The sequence below is a fragment of the Rhipicephalus sanguineus genome, chromosome 2 (assembly GCF_013339695.2).
Source record: "Rhipicephalus sanguineus isolate Rsan-2018 chromosome 2, BIME_Rsan_1.4, whole genome shotgun sequence".
Classification (NCBI taxonomy): domain Eukaryota; kingdom Metazoa; phylum Arthropoda; class Arachnida; order Ixodida; family Ixodidae; genus Rhipicephalus; species Rhipicephalus sanguineus.
This window is the reverse complement of record NC_051177.1, coordinates 144,082,851-144,106,290: the sequence shown is the minus strand read 5'-3', so window position 1 is coordinate 144,106,290 and position 23,440 is coordinate 144,082,851. Positions and strand designations below refer to the sequence as shown.

Genomic DNA, 23,440 nt, shown 5'->3' with positions numbered 1-23,440 from the left:
ATGACAATTTACAACGTGTGTAAGTTGGCTTTCCAGCAACAATATTTTCCAACCGAGAACTTTCGTTCGAAGAACGATTCTTCTCGCTCGAAGTGTGTTCACCCCTCCACATTCCAGCGAAGGCTCCCAACACCACAAAGGAGTCTCAAAAATTAACCCGCCACGGTGGTCTAGTGGTTATGGTGCTCGACTGCTGACCCGAAGGTCGCGGGATCGAATCCCGGCCGCGGCGGCCACAATTTCGATGGAAGCGGAAATGCTTGAGGCCCGTCTTCTTAGATTTAGGTGCGCCATAAAGAACCCCAGGTGGTCAAAATTTCCGGAGGCCACCGCTACAGCGTCTCTCATGGTCATATCGTGGTTTTGGGACGTTAAACCCCTACAATTATTATTGAGTCTCATAAATTACTCCGGGAATGTCACGCCTCATTGCAAGATCTGTGGCCCGGGCTAAGTGAAAAGGAGAAACGAAAGAAAGGAAAGGCAAGAGTCGAGTGGGAAAAAAATTGTCTGTGGTAGAGGCCATTTGGTTCAAGAAGATATTTGCTCGCATATGCACAGTAACACTTTTGCAAAGTTTGAATTCTTTGACTCTGCCACTGGCATAGACTGAAGTGGGGGGAGGGGAAGGACCCCCCGCCCCCCAAAGTTCTTCAATTTTGCATGCATATATATACACGCCCACATACAAACACGCGTGGACATACATAAAAGTTGGTTGAACCCCCCCTGAAAAATAATTTACGGCTGCAGTCCCTTTCTCTGCCGAATGCAAGGAAAGACGACAGAAAGAATAGCTATGGATGGTCTTGGAGATATCAGCAAGAAAGTTAGAAATAAAATGTGTTCTCCTGCACCACATGAAGTAGTATCCAAACATCAAAATTCATTTTTCTCAGATTTGTAATGCGTTCGTAATTTTTCCGATTCAGTGTACCATTTTTCAGAAACCACTGATCTGATTGCAGCAAAACATCGCACACACATAACTACACCCAAACATAACCCACGAAACCTCTATAAAATGTTTATAGAGGCTTTAAACATTTTAAAGGACTTTTATAGAGGTTTTGTGTATCATGGGAAGTGTCCTCAACTTTAAAAAAAGTTCCTGACGCCCTCAGGGATTATAAACTTAAAATAGAAACAATTCACACTGACATTGTGGCACTATGCGTGCATATATATTTTTTCCTTTATGCACGCTCAAATGGATATGCTACTTCATATATAACCCAGTATTGTCCAAACTAACACATTAATATCATCTCATTTCATTGCGTATGAACCTGGGACATACTTTAATGTCCACTCTATATATACAACCCTTAGCTTAACCCATTCCATCTCTTTTATATATGTTTTTATTTTTATCAGGGTTTTTGCACCACTTGCATCGGCTCTCGACAGGGTGGTCTGGAAGATGGCAAAGAGTTTCACTCGGGGCAGCCATCGCAAATGGGACGCGGACAAAGAAAAGAAACAATGACACAGGCGCTGTGTCGTAGTTTTTTTTTTCTCATCCGCGTCCCGTTTGCGCTGGCCACCATGGGTGTTTTCCAACTAGCCCAACTTGCTACCCTATTACAGTTTCACTCCGTACTCGTGCCACTGAAGATATAAGCTCTGACCACAGCCGTCGCTTTCTTAGCCAGACGGAATTCACATAAATGCTGGATCCATTTGCACTGACCAATTTCCTCGAGGTGAAAGACTTTTATGTGTCGAAGATAGTTGATTTTGCCATACATATATACCTACATTCATGTTGTTGGTGTTGGGTCGAAAGCTAGAATGTCTTGGAAAATTTTCTCATTAATTTTGGCATCACTGATTAGCAAAAGTAAACCTTGTGCTTACGCAGTAAGCACAAATCTTTAGTTCCCAATATATCTGGCTTTTACATTAGCAGAGAGAAAGTACTTACGCTTCGAACAGGAACAAACTTGCACGACATTTTTAGCCAGGAGAGTGACAGTTGTGTCGTGATTCTGTGGGTGGACATATATTTTTTTCCGTTATAACCGACTATAGTACCCTTGCCACTTACTCCAAGTGGTTCTAAGTAACATCTCACTACGCAGTCATCTCCTCACGTCATTGTAGCCTCCTTAGGAGCTCAAGCTGGCCATTCATAGATCCAGACACTTCACTCAGCGCTCTTTGGATCTGTGTGCTCACCCTCGCACAATCAACTCTGAGAAACTCATTGGGATCAATGAAGCTTTAGAAAGGTTGGGAGAAATGGCATCTTCCCTTATTTTAGTACTAGAATACTTCAGTCACGAAAAAAAAAGCTTGCATAGCTACTAGCCTTGTCATTTTGTGGGCCTCGTCATGCAATGACAATCTGTTTCATGACTTCAAATTAATGCATTGAACACATCTGATTAGAGGAAAAAGGGACTAAACTTGCTCGTGGACACACTCGCATAAACAGCTTTATCAGTGGGATGAGGAAAAAATAATTCGAAATTCTTTCACACTGAGTGTCACCCACTCTCACTGTGGTACTAGAGATATTACGGAAAAGGTCTCAAGTCATTGAGAGTTCATTAAGATTACATGCTCGGGCAGAAACCAAGTTGACTTTACTGGCAAATATAACGTTAATGCAAAATGCTAGAGGCCCGTGTGCCTAGTGTACGTTGAAGAATCTCAGTTGGTCGAAATTTGCAGAGCACCCTGGCATCTCTCATAATCATATCGTGGTTTTGGGATGTAAAACTCTAACAATTATTATAACCATTGCAATTATGACTTTGGCGATGGCTACCTAATTCAGATAGGCACCAGTTTATTGAGGCACTGCGGAGAGGGAAAGTGGCCGTTCACGTGCGGCCGCAGTGCCCGGATGCTTTAAGTTGCTTTGTCTTTGAGAAGTGGTCTGCAGCTGACGTTCCCAGGCTCTACAGAAGATCTACCGGCGGCTGAGTGGAAGACTTCTGGGAACAGGCCCAGGAGTCTTGCTCATCATTGCCTTGTGACCAGGATCTAAGAGAACACTGAAGTCTGAACTTTCCTCAGAGATGATGCCAACCTGTCTGCAAGATCAATGCCAGCTATGCAGAGGCCTTATAAGCTTTCTTTATTGTGAGGTATGAAAAAAAAAAAGAATAAAACCTAGCTGTAGTACGTGCAGCCATCACTGTCACACTCCTGCAGAGCAACAGCCTTCGATGCTTTGAGCTGCTGAATGTGTGCTGCATTCACTGCCGGTATGACTTGACCCCTGTATGGATATCATGCAAAGGAAGCTCCAAAATGCATGGAGAAGAAATAATGTTAATTGTGTGAAAATTTTCAGGTATTCAGTTTATGCATTTAGTAAGTTTAGGTATTCAATAAGTGTATGTCAACCATTACCTTCTCAGCAAGGTCATAATGGTACTTATGTTTTCATCAGGTGTATATGTATGACACTCTTTGAGTATTAAAAAATGTAGACACTTTCAACTTCATGTGATGGTGTTTTTTTTTGCTATATTTACCTCCAAAGAACTGCTTTGCACAATCCTGATTTCTAAGTGATTAACTAACTATAATGAGATAAGAAATTAAATCTGTATGTCACTCAGCTCTTTATCGTGAAAAAAGAACCTAGAAAAGTCAAGCCAAGGAAACCTTGTTTCAGATGCACCTTTGCCCCTAAATAACTGCTGTTCATTGACTTCAACAGTTCATTCATTGACGTGAATTGTTCACTGACATGAACAATTGTCGACGAAGTGCATTATGACTGTTGGTCACATTTTTGTTCACCGAAAACGGAAAATAGCTGTTGCCTTTCTGCAGTGGAGCAGGAAATGTCTTTTTGAGGGGTTGTATAGCATTCTTAGGGGTTCTAGAGAGTTTTTCAACTAAAGATAATTTCGATACAATTGTTGAAACCAAATGCTTGAAGAGAATAGCCCAGTTCGCATGTCAGAGTATCCCTGCAGTGTTCATCCTTGGGCATTTTAACTCAAGATGTCATTTGGTGACATAATCCACTGTTAGCAGGGTGCTATCCTTTTTGCATTCTGCATGCATCCACTGTTTTAGATGGCCGTTATGTAGCATGCTCAAGCTGCAACTGCAATTCAAAACTGCAATTGTAAGCCTGATGATATTGTGTGTGATTCTGTTCACTGTCTCTAATATGTTGTTCCTCTATTCCTGCCCTTAGGTGCAAGACACCAAATGTCAAAGGACCTTGAGGTCAACTTTGGATGGAAAATGTTGCATCATGAACCTCTGCTGTTTACATTTTACTGAATATGTAGTGTTCCATTCAGCTGATTGCTGTACCTTGCAATTGTCTTGCATGTTTGGAACTCGTCCTGTCAGTGGTTTGCCTTGTGCAGATTATTTATATGGTCACGTTCTTGTTCTCTCGACGGTCTGATACATAGGCGTGCGCACAGAGGGGGGGGGGGGTGAAATCTGCCCCGTACATTGACCCTTCTAGTCACAAAAGAGGGGGGCCGCAAAATCTGCCCCATACATTGACTTAGTAGAGTGGGGGTTGCTGCAATGAACCCTCGCCCCCCCCTGATGGGGAACCCTGTGCACGCCTATGGTTGGATACATCTTAGGGCAGGAGAAGCTCCGCCCAGATGACCGAAGTGCAACTGCTGATTGCCTTTGGGACTAAAAAAATCGTCTCGTCTGTATGTCAGACGGTGCATTCACTTGCCTATCGGTTCATGACATCAGTATATGGAGTGTACGCCCATCATTACAGGATGATATTCATCCACCTTTGAAGAAAAAATGCCACTGTCTTACAAAGTGGTATCTGACTAAAGCATCTACTGTATTCACTTCATGGAAGGTCTTTGTTTTAGGTACTCCAAAAGAGGGGAATTGATTGCGTTTAAAAGTTTATCTATTACAAGCACTATTTATTATTCGTAAAGCTGCTTAAAAAGAAAAAAAAGACTGCAAAGTGCTCTTTGATTTTTGAAGGTATTTCTATACTCTGATCTTTTTTTTTTCTTCACTTCGTTTCATTTTCTGCACTTTAAGATGCCCTCTCCTTAGTACTTGTAGCCTTAATGCTGAATAAATAAGAGCAATTCCTACTTCTGTTGTTCTACTGTATGTTCTACAGGGTAGTGTACATTCTACACTGTTATGTTCTTTAGGGCATGTTTATAATTTTCTTGTAACATGCACCAACTAGCCCAACAGCAAGTTTTACTGAAATACATAAAATGAGTCTGCATGGGTGGTATGGTGGCTATGGTGCTCAGTTGCTGATGCAAAAGTCGCGGGTTCAATCCCGGTTGCAGTGGTTGCATTTCGATGAACTCAAAATGCTAGAGGCCCATATGCTGTGTCATGTCAGTGCACGTTAGAATGCCAGATAGTTTAAATTTCCAGAGCCCTCCACTGCTGTGTGCCTCTCATAATCGTGTCGTTTTGGCACGTAATACCCCAGATATTATTGCTGTGCACAAAAAAAATGTCATAAATATTAAGCTGCTTTAGCAGGACAGTAGATGGCAAGAGATTGTCAGATACATTTTCTAAGTAACAATAGGAGTGTACTTCACTAACTTGGTCCTTTAGCAATCTTGTATGTGTAAATTGAGAAAATCAAGAATGTTGACCAGCAGTGCTTTATTTTTTTATTGCCCTCAAAGCTTTTTCATTGAATGAGTGTCAGTCTGCTTGCGTCAGATTTGATTTCTTTGGCATTTTCTAATTAAGACTACAGGGGTTGCTATTCGACAAGAGTGAAATGCAAAAAAACTCCTGCACTTGGGTTTAACTACATAATTAAGTAGCTTAAGTGGTTTTCAATTAATCAAGATGTCCCCACTGCAGCACAGCCCATTGCTGTAAAGTCTGGTTGCTGTGTAATACATTAGAAAATCAATTCATTTCCTTTTGAAATGAAAAGCTGTACTTGAGTAACCCGTCTTGTTTCTCTTGCGCAGCATTGTGGTTGTCCAGCATTCCAGCCGCCACAGATGGTGAGAAGCTACGTCAGGGACGTCTTCACTACTGTAACGTCTGTGATTACAAAACGGATCAGTCATGTAACCTAAAGGTACACCTGAGGGTTCACACGGGCGAGCGGCCCTTCAAATGCCATCTCTGCACCAAGAGCTTCTCGGTAAACAGCACACTGAAGAAGCACCTGCGTACCCACACGGGCGAGCGTCCGTACAAGTGCGACCATTGCTCACTGAGCTTCTCACTGAGAGACACCTTGAAGAATCACCTGCGCATTCACACAGGTGAAAGACCTTACACGTGTAACCTGTGCCACCGGAGCTTCCCAGCAAGGCGTACGCTGAGGGAGCACCTGCGCACCCACACGGGCGAGCGGCCATACAAGTGCAACATATGCCCTCACAGCTTCTCCCAAAGCAGCTCGCTGCAAAATCACCTGCTTACCCACTCGAGTGAGCGGTCATACAAATGCCCTTCATGCCCTCAGGCATTCAAGCGCAAAGACAGCCTCAAGAAACACATGCATTACCATGAACGTCAATGACGATTTCAGTGCAAGTTCTGCTGTTCGGAGTCTTTCTTGCAGAGGCACATTTGACTGGTTCTTTGAGAGCACCATAACAGTGCCGAGTTGTTCAGGGTAACAGTAAAGCTGTGGGTCTAGTAGTAGCGGCATTGCTTTATTGTTGTCACTAGAGCAGTATTATGCGTACAGTAAATTATAGAGACATTCTTCAATTACTACACTCGTAGTGCTTGTTTACAGTATTCTTCATTGACAAGTCGAACTATACGTTATTAACTGTATGAGAACTTGTGTATTTGTGTTAATGAGCTTCCACAACTGTGCTTTGTGAACGCCAGTTCCCTTGTGCAATTCACTTACAATTACACTCGAAAACATTGCACCATTCCTATGAAGGAGGCCAACAGCTGTGTATATGTAATAATGATGGTCTAATGATATGTCATAATGATGGTCTGGGCGAGTGTTTGCAGTGATCGAATGATGTTCGTGTTTACTTTGCACCCTTCTCGCGTTTGCTTGTGCACACGACACCATGCTAAATTATTTCTGTATTGAAATATTGTGCAATGATGAAAATCGGAGCTATTCAGAAAAGCAGGGTCACGTTGCTGAAGGCGGCCGCAACAGACAACAGTTGGAGTGGTTGGAGTTGCGGAGGCAACCTGCTGCTCTTCATCCGTGGCCACGATTGCAACTTGTGGCAATGTACGGTTACTACATTCCAGGATTTTAGAGAACCCAGCACTTCTACCCGATAAAACAATATATTTAGGCGTAGCACCTTTTTTATATATAACACCAAACACCAGTTAATTGAAAATGGTAGAGCCAGTGGAATTGTCCGTGTAATGATACGTCTTCTTTCAACGTGAGTGGTGCACCCTGCCTTAACGTGTAGCACTGATCCTCTTCAATACAACTACAATGTAGAGCGGTAATAACACTACAAATCTTACTTTGCATGCAGCCTTCTAATGCATTGCTATTGCTATCAGTGCTTCACCTCTTTAACAGCGAAGCTGTTTAAGCTCGCCGAAATTTGTCCGTTGGAAACAGAAATGATCACCATCGTGAACCAGCACACGCTCTGTACATCCTCTTCTTCTTTGCTCCCATAAATTGTGCGCTGATTTCTCCAGTGTGGCCTGTAATAACCCTGGTGGGTGAGAGAAAGAGTACAGAGCGAGAGAAAGAAAGAAAAAGAGAAATTCTTGGCAAAAAAGAAATTCTTCACGAGGCGGGATTCAAACCCGCGCGCCCTCGATCTGAAGGCGAGCATGCTAACCACTCGGCTATCCAGGCACGCTAGCAGAGCATAGCATATCCTTGTATAGTATACTGTAGCGAGGGAGTGGGAAAGGGAACTGAGGAGGAGAGATTTTATGGAGAGGAGGGAAGAGAGTAAAGCATAGCACGGGAAGAATGAGAGGAAGAAATGTAGAATGGGAAAGAGTGAATTAAAGAAAGAGAAAATAGTGAGAGATGGAGAAAAGGATAGAAAGAAGGTGAAGCAAGCAAGAAATATATAGAGAGAGAGAAAAAGAAAGGGATTAAAGAGGAATAAATAATGGGAAAGAAATAGAGAAATAGAAATAAAGACAGAATAAACAGACAGAAGAAAAAAAGCACCTCCAGTGTAAGCTACGCTAATTTTTCGGCAGACCTGTCACTTTGATGCTCTTATTTGTTAAACTTCAAGATGACTTGACAGGGTGTTCCAGCGAAACTCGAGTTGTGCCATAATATTAAGAAATAACTGAGGCCACCTGTACTGAATGCTGCAGGGACGTTCCTTTTAGGTGAGACTGCTGCAATTCATAACTTCTACTATGACTATGTGTTACCTGGTGACGGGACAACATTTAGGAGCTCTTAAACGTTAAATACGCTGTCTAAAAACTCATGCCTGAAATCAGTGATGGTAAATGCTCAATATTAGATATGTCACTAGCATTTTTTAGTGATTGCTGTCTATATTAATGTTTATGCGAATTAATGCTTGTAAGTGCACTAGAAAAGCTAATTGCATGTGGTTTTTCTAAGTGTCAATGTATTTGGTTGCAGGAAAGTAATTTATGTTGGACTGATGTATCCAGAGAAGTTTTAATGTTGTGTTACTTGGCTTATTGTGTGACCCCGCCATGATCAGAGAGCAGTGCCACAAAATCTCACAGTTTACATTATCTATGGGGCGGTGCACATGGTTGCTTGAAAAGCCAAACAGTGGCGGGTGATTGACCAGATGGCACTCAAGTACATGTACATGGCAATGCTAAAGGTAAAAGGAGCAGGTGCTGAGCAGACACCCGTTTGCTTCACCTTTGCTTTTTTTTTTCATTGATGCCTTATATGGCTTGGTTCTTGCGGATGTGTCTGCGGACAAAAGATGTGTAGCACTAAAATTTACAGCGAGCCGATTAATTAGGCTAATCCAGTGTTTTTGTGTCGCAAAAATGGACATGGCGTAAAAGTAAACATTAAACTGTATGATTTCGCCGACATGGCAGAATGACATGAATAATTTGCCTCAAAGACAAGACCACTTGCATGAAAAACAAATCGTAATGCCATTTTTGTACTTTCGACACAACAGGGTTTCTCATGTACAACAAGATTTCATTTTGAGACCGGCGTTGATGAGATCATATGTGTCATGCGCAGGAGAAACACTGGGATCTTTAAGTATGCGTCTCTTTATTCGCTCAATATAGTCAATAGTCATATATATAAATTTATAGATAGCAATAGTATTCGCTACATCAGACCCACCACAGTCACAGCTTCACTGTCTTCCATCGTCACATTACACTTGTGGAAGGGCTTAGAATATTTTTTTTTCTTCATAGGGAACACATTAGAGCATTGCGAAATCAATTCAGGTTGAGGTAATTTCTTTTTTATGTCTCGAATGGTAGTTGAGCGTTTAAATAGTGACCCAATTATTTGGTCCAAAATGACTGTGCAGTGTTACTTTTTGTTAAGAACTATGCCTTCATTACTTTTTCGTTCATCTGGGTAACTGGTGCATAACTGCAGTGTTGCTTCATGAACGATACGACGTGGTCTTTTCATATTAAGCTCATGTTGTGGCATCTGCATTCTGCATGTCTGATCTTTCGTGGAGCTCCTTTTTTTCTATTGCTATTTATTGTTACGGTCTCGCTTTGTCACTTGTCCTTTGCATACAAGCATTTCTTTGAGACAATTCTACATTGAACCTCTTATCACTTAATCAATTCTGTAAGTATGTTGCATCGCACTTAATAAATTACTGTGTTTTCCAAGTATCATGCGTTGTTGTTATTTCAATGCTCATACTAATAGTATATCAAGTCATAGCTTTTTATTACGCTTAATATTGCAAAGGAAGTTGAATGATGCCCTGATACTATTCTCATTTATTATTGCCAGTGAATGGAGGTATATTGATGAACTTTCATCAGTAGGTACTGTTAGTATAGAGATTCTGCCATCCATCTAGTTTTTTTTTATCCCAGTATTAGTTCCAACTGCTTTTGGCAGTTGCATTTGATGTACCCCCCTGGAATGCAGAATTTTCTGTTCAAGGTTACACTGTAACCTGCACAAAAAGGGAACGGTGTCATGAGAGGAAATTGCAGTAAGTGGATAAAACCCAAAAAGGATTGACAGGGGCCTCATACTGCTAAGCAGCAGTTCGACAAGGCGACTTGCATTGTTCTGGGTCAAACTAAGGCAAGTTTTGGAAACGTTGGCTAGTGAAATGAGGCCTCATATTGATCCATGTCCCTTTTGTGTTGTGTGATTAAGAATCTGATATCCCTGTATTGTCTTTTCTGGAGGCATATCCTCGCTGTCGGTAGTTCACACAGCTGAAAGCAGAAACTCAAGGCCACTTGGTACCAAAGAAGCTTGTGTGTCTGTGCACAGTGTAATTGTTAGACAAAAAAGTTGGGGAAGTAAGGGATTGCACAAAATGTCCCCTGTGTGTGTGCAGTTGACTAAAATGACCTTACCTTGCTTTCAGTACGGTGGTAAGCTGTCAGTGGTCACTGAGTCTACAAAAAAGAAAACGTGCACCATCAATGAGTTTTGCACCCCGCCAAATGCATGGTGATTGGCATCACACAGTGAACACTGTCAAAACTGACTCGCCGGCGCCACCGTTTGTCTCTTGCGACCATGCAGAGTCCGTGCAACAAGATGGCACACCAAAACCTGCATGATGCATCAAACCTTTTTATTTCAGCACATCTACATCACCATGAATTTAATGAACTTGTACATTGTATGTCGTTCACCCTCAGAATAATGGTGATTGAATTTTAGAGAGTACACACAATGGTTGGTCTTCGTTAATGCTGCTGCACACATAAGAATGCTACGACCACCCCAAACTACGTTTTTGAGGAAGTGGGCAGTCCTACATGTTCGTGTTTTTTTAGGTTCAATGAGCAATTCTATGTTTTCGCAAGCGGCTTCCTCGGTTTCATCTGCTTCCGATGAATGAAGAGCAACGAAATGGCATGGCGCGTCAATTTCTTCGTGCCGGAGCTTTGAAGAATGAGCGGCTAAAATTGATCATTGGTGAAATGACCCTGTATAAATGTGAATAAAAAGAAAAGAGCAAGGTCATTGCAGACCTTCCCATCTTGAGGTATACTCATAGCATGCGGCAATGCCGGCGCGAATCAGTGTCACAGGAAAGTCTTAAAAGCCTGCTTTTTTTCCACCTTTTGCTCTCACCACCAACCAGCACGGGCCCTCGTCTCTGTGCTGCTACGCAATACGTATTCTACTAGAATGTTCTGCACTGTTGTCATGAGAAGCATACCTTCTATTTTTGAGGTTGCTGTGGTGGTGGTCAAAACATTTACAGTATTAACCATTAATGGGTTACAGAGAGGTGAATGGGTTGAGGCCGTATTGGCCTCCTCCCCTCACAGTACCAGATGGAGCCCCTGGGCTCCATTGGCAAGCAACGTCGCCGGCGTCTGTTTAACCAGGGCCTTTTTTGGTCTTGAGGTCCTGATAGCCGAACAGGGCCACCTCCCAGTCCTGCTGTGGTGACGACTTTGACCATGGACAGTGGGCCTTTTTCAGGCCTGAACAGCGCCTCTAGTGGAGATCGCTGAAATCGAAACTGAGGGTCCATGGCCTCCGAAGTTGCCCGCCGCATGCCGGTAGACATTCTCGGAGGCCTGGTATTTTTCGGAAAAATTTGCAAATCTTCCACGCCAGGTGGCGTTCAGTTCGCTCCTGTCGCCACGCTTTGACCCTCAAAAAACATGGCGCGCGTGTCGTCACCGCTGCCGCGCATGCGCAGACTACCCTTCTGAAAAAGGCCCGTTGCAACAGGACCTGATCGTGTGTGTTTCTATGGCAGCTACTGCGTTGCTTCGATAAGTTCATCTTTAGGGTGCCTCAATGCCAGCGCTGCCACTTCCAGGATGCAGACACCTTTTGACCGCACTTTTGACACCTTTTGACGACTACTGTTTCTTCTCGGGGAGACATATTGGTTCTAAAGTGTCAGGTGGAGTGCAGTGGCTCGCGCGGGGACAGCCCTGCAAGCACGTTGGTGCTGTTCTTTGGCCACTATGACAGGCTTCTGTGTGCCACTGTGTACTGGTTCACATGTGAAAGGCCAACGGATGTTTCACTTCCCTAATAACATTGAGCGAAGAAAAAAAATGGGAGGTGCAAGTGAAACGTGATCACCAGCATCAGTGGTGTAGGCAGAAATCTTTTTTGAGGGGTTGGCCTGCCCTCTATCCGACGTAGGGTCCAGGCAGGTATGGGTGGTCGAGTGTCATCTTGTGCTCCCTGTTGAAAATGGAAGACGATGACGGTCGCGCACTGGGTGGCTACAATCATCATTAGGATTATTGAGGTATTAAAGGTGAAAGAAGAGGGCAGCCATGCCGTCCGCCTCTGTTCTTTATACAAGGGGTGTTCAAATGAAAAGGTACAAATTTTGTTAACAATTTTGTTGGGTCCCTAAAAGTTTAAATACATGTACCACCAAAATAATGAAATAAATAAACTTCAAAACATCGTAGCAACATGACCGTCTACATGCCTATGCTGCTATGGGAGAATGTAGCAAGACATCTAGGGATGCGATTGGAGTCTCTGCCGTGGATCGGAGCATGCGGGGGCGCCCGCATGTGCAGTAGAGAGCAGAGCCTCTTATAAAGAGTGCCGTCCAATTGACATGGCGGTAGTGCACAGACAGGATGGCGTTCACATTGCAAAATTCGGTGATTGAGGAGCAGCGGGGCCTTATCCGATTTCTGACAGCGGAAGGTGTTAAACCAGCCACCATTCATCACTTGGTATTTCCACATGTTTGGTTTCCCGAAAAACACACCAGAAAGGGAAGCGCTTCAGCTAGTATGACGAACTCAACGACACTGTGAAGGACTGGGTTTCATCACAGCCACAGGAATTATGCAAACACGGAATCCTTCGGCTCATTCATCAATGGGATCGTTGTGATCAGGCACACAGCGTATACTTTGAATAGTCTTCATTTATACTCACTGTGATTTCGTACCTTTTGGTTTAAACCACCCTTGTATTTGGTGCTGAAACCCATGTTCAGAAAAAAAACCTCAGGGGGGGGGGGGGCACGTTGAGCCAATTAATGTCGCCACAATACGAAAAATACACTTTGAAATCCGTGACGTCACGTGCGGAGATTTGTGCGCGAAATTTAAAAATGAAACAACCTTGATTTTCTCCGTTATTTAACCACATTAGAGTTGTCAGAGTAGAGACTGCACAATCCGGAAAAGTGCAGTAAAAATTATCGGTGGCATGGTACTTTTCTGCTCCGTGCCACAGTGCGCTACGTACGCGAAGGAGCCAGGCGTTTTTACCGCTTTACCCTGCTTTTCACGAGCACGATGCCGCTGTCACCGGTTTTTTTTTTTTTTTATTGTTATTTCAAGCCCATGGTGTTAAAATGGACACCGACCACGAATTTTCACATAAAAGCAGGACCTTCTGGCTCCCGCACGGGAGCCTTGTTCACAGTGAAAAATGAATGCGAAAACCAGGGGCGGGGGGAAGGTTGAACCTCCCCCTTCGAGATTTTTTGATTTTGCTTGCCTATATATACACGCACACATACAAACACGCGCACATACATACATAAGGTATGGTTGAACCCCCCCCCCCCACACACACACACACACACCCCGAAAAAAATTTCTGGCTACGCCCCTGGCGCAAACAGTCCGTTTATGTATGTTTTACAATAATGACGTATTCAACTTGCGGACATGTGTGGAAAGTTACCGTCATGACAAACGTGTGTGCTCTGGCCTGTCAGAGATTCAAGATAAAGCCGAGAAGTCCAGTTCTTTTCTTTTAAATGCGAATGCATTTCTTAGTCGGGCTATGTCAGGCGTCGGTGTCCGCGCACCTCTCCGCTCTCACTCCCTCTCCCATAGCAACAGCTGCGGGCGCGAGCGCTTATCCTCGCCCCTAGCAACCGGAGCAGGTGGTGCGGGCGGAGTAGCGGGGAGTGAGTGGAGAGGAGGAGCGCGCTCTGGTGTGTGAGGGCGCTCGCATCGCGGGAGCTCGGCGGAGCTCCCGCATATGTGGAGAGAGTGCAGGAGGTGCAGTGCTTCGCCGCTCCTTCTCTCGCCGTTCGCTCTCTCTCCTCCCTGTGCCACCGCCTCAATGCAGTGCGTTTGAAACGCGTTTGTGCTGCCTTGGCACAGCCTGAAAAGAGCGCGTTCTAAACGCGTTTGTGCTGCATTGAAGGCGGTGGCAACATCAGGTGATTACGAGCGCACGTAGGAAGCGTTCGTTGAAAGAGGCGCCCAAAAGGGAGACACTTGAGCGCGTCGATGTGTCCAGCTTTACGCCATTAATACTACCCCGTGTACTCTCGGCGCAAGAAATGCATTCGCATTTCCTCACGATTCCCTTCGGGGAGGTGGGGGCATTTTTTCCGTTATCTTTGCGTTATCCCAGTCTATTTCGTGGCCATTTGCTTTTGCGCGTTCAGCCAGCGCGTTCAATGAAACCTTTCTTACGTCATACATGTGCTGTTTGAGTCTTTGCTGAAGGTTACCTGTCTCGACAACGCAACTTCCGCCACAGTCTGCCCCCCCCCCCCCCCCCCCATTAAAATGGGTCCATTTTAATTGTCCTCGTGTCTTTACCTGACCACGCAGGTTTCCGTCAGTCTCGATAGTCTCGACGTTTTATAGTGTTCTTTTGTTTCATGGGTTGCTCTTCTCTATGTTGCTTTACGCTACAGGAGAAAACGTGGCCAGCTTCAAACACTGATTCGTCTTCTAACAGCAGCCGCGAAGCGTCATAGTGCCTATCACTGAAGCTGTAAATGCTGCAGCGGTTCATTATACGGCCGCTGGACGCTGGTATTTTCACTGTAACATAAAATTGCCATTTACACCACAGTAAGTTGCCCCTTGCAGCATGCTCATTCAAGCCTCACAAACTAATACGACCGGCTGGCACACCGTGCATTTGCTATCGCAATCGAGCCCGATCGGGAACGCATTTTTCGATCGCGATCGGCCCCTTTGTGCAAGCTGGATAACGGTCCGTATGAGAAAGACGCAGGAGAGGCGTCTGTTAAACGAGCACCAATTGCTCGCAGCGCCTTCGCCGCGTTCATTATCGAGCGGTCGCAGCGTAGAGCAGAGACGGCACACTAGCCATAGCACTACATTGCTACTGTGGGTACGCACAGTGGCACAGTCACGGGCACAGTACGCACATACAGCGCGCGCGGTAGACGCGGTTGTTTCTCTTCTCCTTGAACTAGTGACAACAGCTTCGAGCGCATTCTTTGCATTGTTCCAATGGTCCTATCTAGCTTTCGAAACAAAACCTGTGGTGGAGACCAGCGAGAAAACGTCAGGAGATTGGTGGCGGGAAAGTGTGGAGCACACGGAATGAAAAGTGGTGCGGCCCATTGAAAATTGGGTGAAGGTTCACGATCGACAACATGCGGCTGCGAATTACAAAGCGCGAGAAAAGAGCTTCGTGGCATCACCAGCCGTCACCCTGATTCAGAGAGCATGCTCCTAACATGCACACGAAAAAGAGTAGATTCTATCGGCGTCGCATCACGACACTCGAGTGGTTTGTTTTTCGTTTGGATGCAATTTGCAAGGTGTGGTGTGTTGCCCAGATCGAAGAAGATGTTTAAAAGACGTCCCTAGGCACTCGGCAAGCGTCCACTGCTAATGACAACGATCGAATCGCCCCAGAGGAGCCCGACAACCAGGCAAGCGTCTACCACCAGCGTCTTCAACGTTCTCGCATTCGCCGGTGTGCATGGACGGTAAAAAAGTGACATTTTTATTTGGCCAACTAAGTGCCTTTTTTTTTGCTGTTGTTGTTGCACTGCTCACGGTAGTTTCAGAATTCCCATAGTGGCACCTTCTTATGTTACTGTTACACTGTGGCAAACATTAGCGAATGCCGCTAAACTGAAAGAAAATATTGGCACTTGCAGTAATGATAACTAGTGCGGATTGGACTCGTTACGTACGTTGCAACAAGTACGGCATAAACAAATTATGTGTTTGATTTATGGAACTGGTAGTAACATAAATTCCTTGCCTGCAATCTGTATCCCATGCATAAATTTTATTCATAAAATATTTAGGACGTTCTCGAAATGTTTCTAATGACATGGGCTGTCTTGCTTGGCTGTATTTACAATATGCAATAACACTACACACCATCCTCACTTAATTTGCAATTTTGTACGGTTTGATGTCACCATTTTTGATAATGAATTTCCAGGTAATACAATTAGTAGAGCAGAAGTCTAGTGCTAGGAAGTAGTACGAAAGATGGTATAGTGGCACTCAATATGTAACACAGTGGTCATTGATGAGGGGGCCCCAAGCGTACACTGTAATACCAGCAAATGGGAAATTGGTTTTGCAAATACCAGTAGTCGAAACAGTGTTTATGTCACCAATTGTTTTTTGTGTTGTGCAGTGTTGGCATTGCTTTGATCACAGGCAGCATGTTTCAACTCCTATTGAGCGCGACTGTACATCGCTTTTAAATAGCGACTGGCAGCACGAAAGGCTAAATGGTTTTTAGCATAGGCAACACTACGCAAACTACATCACGAACAAACCGACCGAAAGCCATTAATGATGGCCTAAAAGAACGGAGCATTGGGCGAGTTGGTGTTGCATTCCGGATTGCATTTTGCGCAAAAAACACGAAAAGAACCACGAGACCAGCGCAGACTAACAACTCTGTTGTTAGTCTGCGTTGGTCTCGTGGTTCTTCTCTTTGTGTTCGTGTTTTTTGCGCAAAATGCAATCCGGATTGATGGCCCCATCGTCATATAACTGCGTTAGAGTCTAAGTTGATGGCCCGAACGACGGCACATGTAAAAATTGCAATGCATGCCTTCACAGCACTGTTTCCTTTAGTAAAAATGGGACACGTAAAGTCAGCACCCACAACCTGAAACAACTGTGATCGCTCCACCATACTGGTGTGATAAGGGCTAGAGAAGGTTTGAGCTTGAATCGTGCGAACACATTGCACCTGTTAAATGCCCCTCTCACACTCTGGTGCCCTTAATGACCCAAAAGTACTTGCACAGTTCTGCAAGGCTGTCATTTGCATTGCTATGGAGATGGTGGTGATGCGTGCTGTCGAAGATGAGGTGGGCGCAGCAGTGGTCGGCTGATAGCAGTATCGGGCACCGCACACCTTCTGAAGCCGTCACATCACACTCTTGGTTGGTTAAAGTATTTCTCTTATCCTGTTTGAATGTAATTTCATAAATATTTTGTGTAATAGTGAAAGTACGCTGATTGTACTGTAATCTTTCAGAACTGATCCTTCAGTTCCAGCTTGTCTGGAAGAAGACAAGTCCACTTGTTGAAACGTCGGCTCGAGCACACACACTTTGTTTACGGATTTTTCATCATAATCCTTCATGTCTTATATGTCTCCCATCTTGTGTATTAATATATTGTTGGCATTTTTCCAGCGTTCTCTCACTTTTGATCTTTTGAGGCATTCTGTCTAGAATGTCGCAAGCTCTTTTCACAAAAAATCTCCTTAATCTTCGCTAAAGTCTACTCTTATGCTGTATTCTCTGGCCACTTTTTCCCTTGATGTATCATGTATGGCCTTTTAAACCTCGTCAGTAGTTACATATGGAACTTCAACCTCTTGTTAGAGTTTGATTTCACTCAATGATGGATGACGTATGTGCAAATCATACATTTCAGGATATAAGTCTTCTCCCACCTTCACTACGTTGTTGAAATTGCTGATAACATTGCCCTGCTAATTTTTAGTGCATGTATTTTTGTCCTTTCTAAACAGAATTGCCTTTTAGCGGGTTTGATGCTGCCACCTATTTTACTACTGCCTTATCTAGTTGGCATTGTAATTTCTTATTTCACTACATTTCTTCTTGATCAGCTTTGTTAGCTCAGCGAATATAATTCTAGGTGTTCTCATGTGTAGCCATTTCTTAATTAATTCTTTTGTGTTTAGGGAAAGCCGGCCTACTTCTTGCCTCAGTGCTTTACTTCTAACTTCACTTCCTACTTCAGAAATCAGTCTAGTTGTGGTTTAATTCAGTTTTTCTATGTCAAAATATTGTGCTTGTTTTTGTCATCATAATTCCTTTCAGGGGCAAAATTCTTCATTTTTTACCATCACTACGTCTCGATTGGCCTGTTTCTTACCTGTTAATATTGCTCTTGTTCTCCTCAGAATATGGATTGTACTTTAAAGTGCATGAATGTCGACGTTGGTGCTTGTGTTTCGCATGCGGGGCCTAAAAGTGAAATGCCTGTGTTCGGAGTGCGGGGCCAGAATGTGAAGTGCGCGGGCTCTGAGGTCCTTGTGTTCAGTGTGCAGGAACGAAAAAGTGCGGGTGTGCATTTGATTTGTGCGCGGGTTGCGAGAGGTGCTCTCAAGCAATGGGGGGACAACCGGATTGAAGACCCAGACGGCTCGATAAGCGATTGACTGGATAGTGTGGATCAAACACCGTGCCACAGCTCCGACTTCACAGTCCTGACCCTGCTAAGCTGGGCCTTGCCCCGCCTTCCACCATCGTTGGGTTTCTGCTAGGTTATGCATTGCCCGGTGCTGTTGCCGCTGAACCCGGGGAGTTCCCCGGCACCAGCTCTAAAGTACTGGAATGCATACTGGTGCTGCTGAGGCAGGCTACCCCGCGGCGTCCCCCACTGCCCTGAGGCATTGAGGCCACGCTGGGGCCCAACTTCCGACCCAACCAGAGCAAACTTCTGGTTGGAGTGTGACTTGTCTTGCAACCACCTTCGAGGAGCATAGAACAGCTACACTGGCCTAACTGTGAGTGCTGCAATATTTGCCTGCTGTTCGAGGTATATGCACCACGGGTGTATACATCTACCTTTATGTGTCTGTGTTTAGTTCTATGTTTATCAACACGTGCACAATAGCATTCCTCTTTGTTTCTGGGTGCTTCTTTCGTACATCTGGCTGACCTGCGTCACACATTTAACCACAGTGAGCCTCTGCCCTTTATTAACCCATGATCACGGCTTGTACGAATTTCAAGGTGATACGAACCTTTCTTTGGTCCTGGCCAATGCCCATTAGCCTGCATAGAGTACAGTTATAGCGAACCGATTTTCACCCCGCAGTGTTTCATGTGAATGTACACTACCGCTCGGGTACAAACAAGTGCAGCCCACACTGCCACGGACGGTGGGTGCAACAATCGCGCGTGAGCGCGGAAACCCTTGTGCGGACATACACATTACGTCGTTCATTTGACGGGTTATCAGCATCGCCCATCAGCAGCACATCGTATTCCCTAGGATGGTCTGCGCAAATCTTGGAGGCCCTAATGCGCCTTCGCATTTAGGTTACAGATGGCATTGGCATTGTACAGTCTCTCTTATTTTTTTCGATGCATTAGCTTGTGCTGCTGTGCTCAAGGCAGCGTTTTTGGGCTGCATTTACACATGCCTGCCTTATCGAAGCAAGCCATGTTCTTGCAATTAGACATCCTGTGAAAAATGGACAAGTACCCAAAGAGAAAGCGGACGCTTCGCGGAGGAGCTAGGCCCCACAATGTCAACATGCACGATTGTAGGGGATGCACACACCTGCCAACCTTCCTGATTTGCCGGGGGACTCGCAATTTTTTAGCAGTCCTCCTAATTGTTCGGGCGCGGCCGTAAATCTCCCGATAAACAGCCCCAGCCGCACCGCAAACAGAAAGTAATCATAACAAAAAATAGCGGTTCGGAAATTTTGAGGCAGTCATCCACCTGCAATTGCATTGTGAATTAGAAGCCCTATGTCACATTCTTTCTTATCAGAGAGTGCTCCGTTGCAGAGGATGTGCCCGTCAGTAAATATACTACATATCCTTCCACTGTTATTCTAACCTCACTAAGACCAATGTTGTCCCAGTTAACACTTGCTATCTCCTCGAGTAACTCTGCTAGTCAAGTTGCGTGTAATGTTTTCATGTTCAGTTTCCAGTGGCAGCCAGTTCAGATGCACCCTCCTGTCCAACTGCTGCTGTGGTCAGATGTTTCGCTACTCCTTTAGTCTGAGGGCCAAAGTTGAATTGTGAGTGTTATGGTGCACTAGTTTCAATAACATTCCAACGACCTGTGAAGTGCATGTTGCACACCAGCAGCCATGCAGATTCTGCAGCAGCTAGCAAGGAGGAATCACCTCTGGGAGAGTGTGGTGAGCCACCGCCACTTCGCCATTTCAAAACTCCGCATGAACCATTGCTGTTGACTTTGTGATTGTGTGCACCTGTTTCAGTAGTTTTTGAGCTTGCTTTGCATTGTACGATTTTCAGATGACACATCTTATTTTCTAATATTCAGAAACATCATATCAACAGATTCCACTGTATTTTTTAAAAAAAAAGCTTTCACAATGAAAGCAACGAACAGCGGGATCATTGCGGTACTGATACATTACAGGAATGTTCTGAAGCCACGGAGAGTTCGTTAAGCTCACATGCCAGGGCAGAACACACAAACTGACAAATAAAATGTCCACCATTGCAGTGATGACTTTGGGACATCTGCCTTATTTAGACAGGCACAAGTGGAATGAGGTATTGAGTAGGAGGAAAGCAGCAGGTCATGTGCGGCTGGCATGTAGGTGTACACGACATCTCTTTGTCTTTGAATAGTTGTCTGCACCTGACATTCACAGGCTCTCTAGGATATTGACTGATGGCTGAGCAGAAGCCCACGAGGACTACTAGGTCCAGGAACTGCACACTTATTCACCTCGTCACCAGGGTATTGGATCAACAGTAAAGTCCATTGGAGTGTGCACTATTTTCAGGGAAGACGCCAGACTGTTGGTAAGATCAGTGCCAGCTAGACAGAAGCTTTGTGAGCCCTAGTCCAAGGGCCCATCACTGTCACACTTCTGCAATGCAGCAGCCTTCCCGTCTTTGAACTGCTGAATATACGCCATGTTTGCTGTCTACACAAGTTTGCCTACACGTGGTCACCATGCTGAGGAAGCTGCGAAATGCATATAAAAGAAAGTATTAAGTGGGTGATTATTGTCAAGTATTAGGCTTATGGATTTTATAAGTATATGTCAACCACGGTTCTCCCAGCAATACTGCAATTATGTTATTTTTTGTCATCAATATGTACGGCACACTAAGCATTGAAAAATGGAGGCACTTGCAATTTCTATTGGAAATTATTTTGTTTCCTTAATTGCACTGCCCTCAGCTCCACAATAACAGTGCGCTTTACATTGGTATATTCACTCTGATAAACTCATGATGATGAGACATTAAGTTTAATATGAACATTACTCAGCAAGCCTACAATAGTTGCCTACAGCAAGCCTACAACCTACAACAGTTGTGCCAAGGAAACCTTGTCTTTCACATGTGTCATGACTTCTAAATCACTGGTATTCATATCTGTAATGAAGACCACTTGAAAACCAGCTGTTGTCTCAAAGAAAAGAGCCCTCAAAAATTCCCTTCAGGTATTCATATAGTTACCCAAGGCCACAGTTGTTCATAAAGCGCGTTTTGACTGTCGCTCACTTGCATGCTCTTCACAAAAAACTGGAAAAGAGCCTTTTTTTTTGTGCAGTGGTGTAGGAAATGCCCTTTTGATACACCTTGTGCTCTTTGGTGTTCTGGGCAGGTATGGAGCTAAAGGCCGTTCAGATAAAGTTGTTGACTCGGGATGCCTTAAAGGCCAACTGCAGTGGTATATTAAAGGAGTACTGACACGACAATTTTCAGTTGTCGTTTGAGAGAGAGAAGCCAAGCCCTTAATGAGAGGCCAAGCCCTCAAGAACCTAGAAAAGGTAGCGCTAAGCGCGAGTGCACCCTGAAAAATTAATTACAGTATGTTTTTGAAAGCCAGTTTCGGTTCCTACTGTACCCTGACGTCACAACACTGCATGAGCTTCTCGTCACGTGCTCGCACAATTTACAGTGACGTTTCCGCGGCCGCTCCGCACCGTGGCTCCGTTGGTGACGCACAAACGGCCATTTTGGAAGTTTTGATGACGCACAAGCGGCCATCTTGGAAGTTTTAGTACCTGGCGTCATCACAACTAGCCAGACTGCTGCGTGAAGTCACCAGAATTAGTACTGTAGCCTGACGTCAAGCTAGTGTCTATGTCGGTAGGTGCGCCATGGAAAAATTGACTTTGATATCAAAATAAAATATCTTATCAGCATTTGCTGAACTTCACAATTGCTCAGAGCAGTCTCTGCATACAGGAGATTTGCATGGCAGAGTAAACTCGCCTTCGAAAAAAGGTGTCAGTACCTCTTTAAACTCAGTGGATCTCAATGAAGTTCTCTGGGTATGTTCCATTGCACAATTCCGTCATTTATGCAAAATTGCAGGCTTGATGCAGATTGTACAAACAAATTTTGTTAACCTTGAGCTTCCCTCTTGGCTTCCCACACTTATTGGTCACATCATGTGCAATGTCAGCCCGAGTACTGTGAAGCAAGGGATGGAAGCGCTGATACAGGTGTTTGGGTACAGTGCAGACAGCTGCAGTGCCAAGAAGGCAACAGTTGTGTGTGTTTGGCCAGCACCTCACTGGTGGGACTCTCAACCAGAGGCATTGCATGAATGGGATGGCATGGTCACGTTTTTTCTGGTCATGTGCTCTTCGTGGCTTTCGTCCTTCACACTGGCCTTACCAGCATGCCTTGTATGACTTCAGCTTTGTACCCCTTATTACAGCACTGCTCAGTTGGATTTTGGTATTGGGCCTTCTTGCTTATTTAAAACTATTTTCGAATTTACTGAGCATTTCTACTATCAGGTGCATGACAGGAGTGTCCCAGGTACATAGAATCGCCATTACTTTCACATGGTCAAAAAATTGTAGGAGTTGGCCTTTGAGAGAACAGCGTGAACTTGTCAAAGTATCGCAATGTTCATCCTTTGACTCACATTCTTACTGGAGATGTCTTTTGTAGACAAAACCCAAGGACTCTAGGGTGCTATCTTTTCAGCCTACTGCAGGCCTCCGCGGTTCCCGAGGACACCCATCTTTTGGCGCAGGAAACAGCAGTAACCTTCTCTCGCAATACCTGCGCCATTTTCTGGGGAAAATTGACTTAAGGTTTAATGGTCATTACTTGCCCAGAAGTCCAGCAGATTGCTGCAAAATTGCGTGCAAGTAAACGAAACCCTTTCCTGTTTCTGTATAAATTGTGCAAAAGCCAGAGCCGAATTACTTGTATCTATCAACAAGTGGCAGAAGCATAGGTCGGCAAAAAATGTGGTGCTCACTCAGACTCACTCACGAAATATATATTGTAGGGCTGTGCAAATAGTGAATTGTCATCTCGAATCGAATAGTGCCAAATAGTGGCCAGAAATATCGAATCGAATATCCCATACAAAAAATTTCATTGAAAATTCAAAGAACAAGGAAATGAAATGAAATGTCACTACGCTTACACTACGA

The 23,440-nt window shown here is 44.4% G+C and overlaps 1 protein-coding gene across 1 annotated transcript in view; it reads left to right on the top strand.

The window, feature by feature from the left end:
• The first annotated feature begins 5,208 nt into the window (after window positions 1-5,208).
• Window positions 5,209-23,440, top strand: part of LOC125757384 (zinc finger protein 429-like) — a 40,392-nt gene continuing 22,160 nt past the window's right edge. The window contains exons 1-5 of the mRNA XM_049412943.1: window positions 5,209-5,215; window positions 5,928-6,488; window positions 19,972-20,068; window positions 20,136-20,191; window positions 21,643-21,708. Coding sequence (XP_049268900.1) covers window positions 5,209-5,215; window positions 5,928-6,488; window positions 19,972-20,068; window positions 20,136-20,191; window positions 21,643-21,708 — 787 coding nt within the window. The remainder of the gene's footprint in view (window positions 5,216-5,927; window positions 6,489-19,971; window positions 20,069-20,135; window positions 20,192-21,642; window positions 21,709-23,440) is intronic.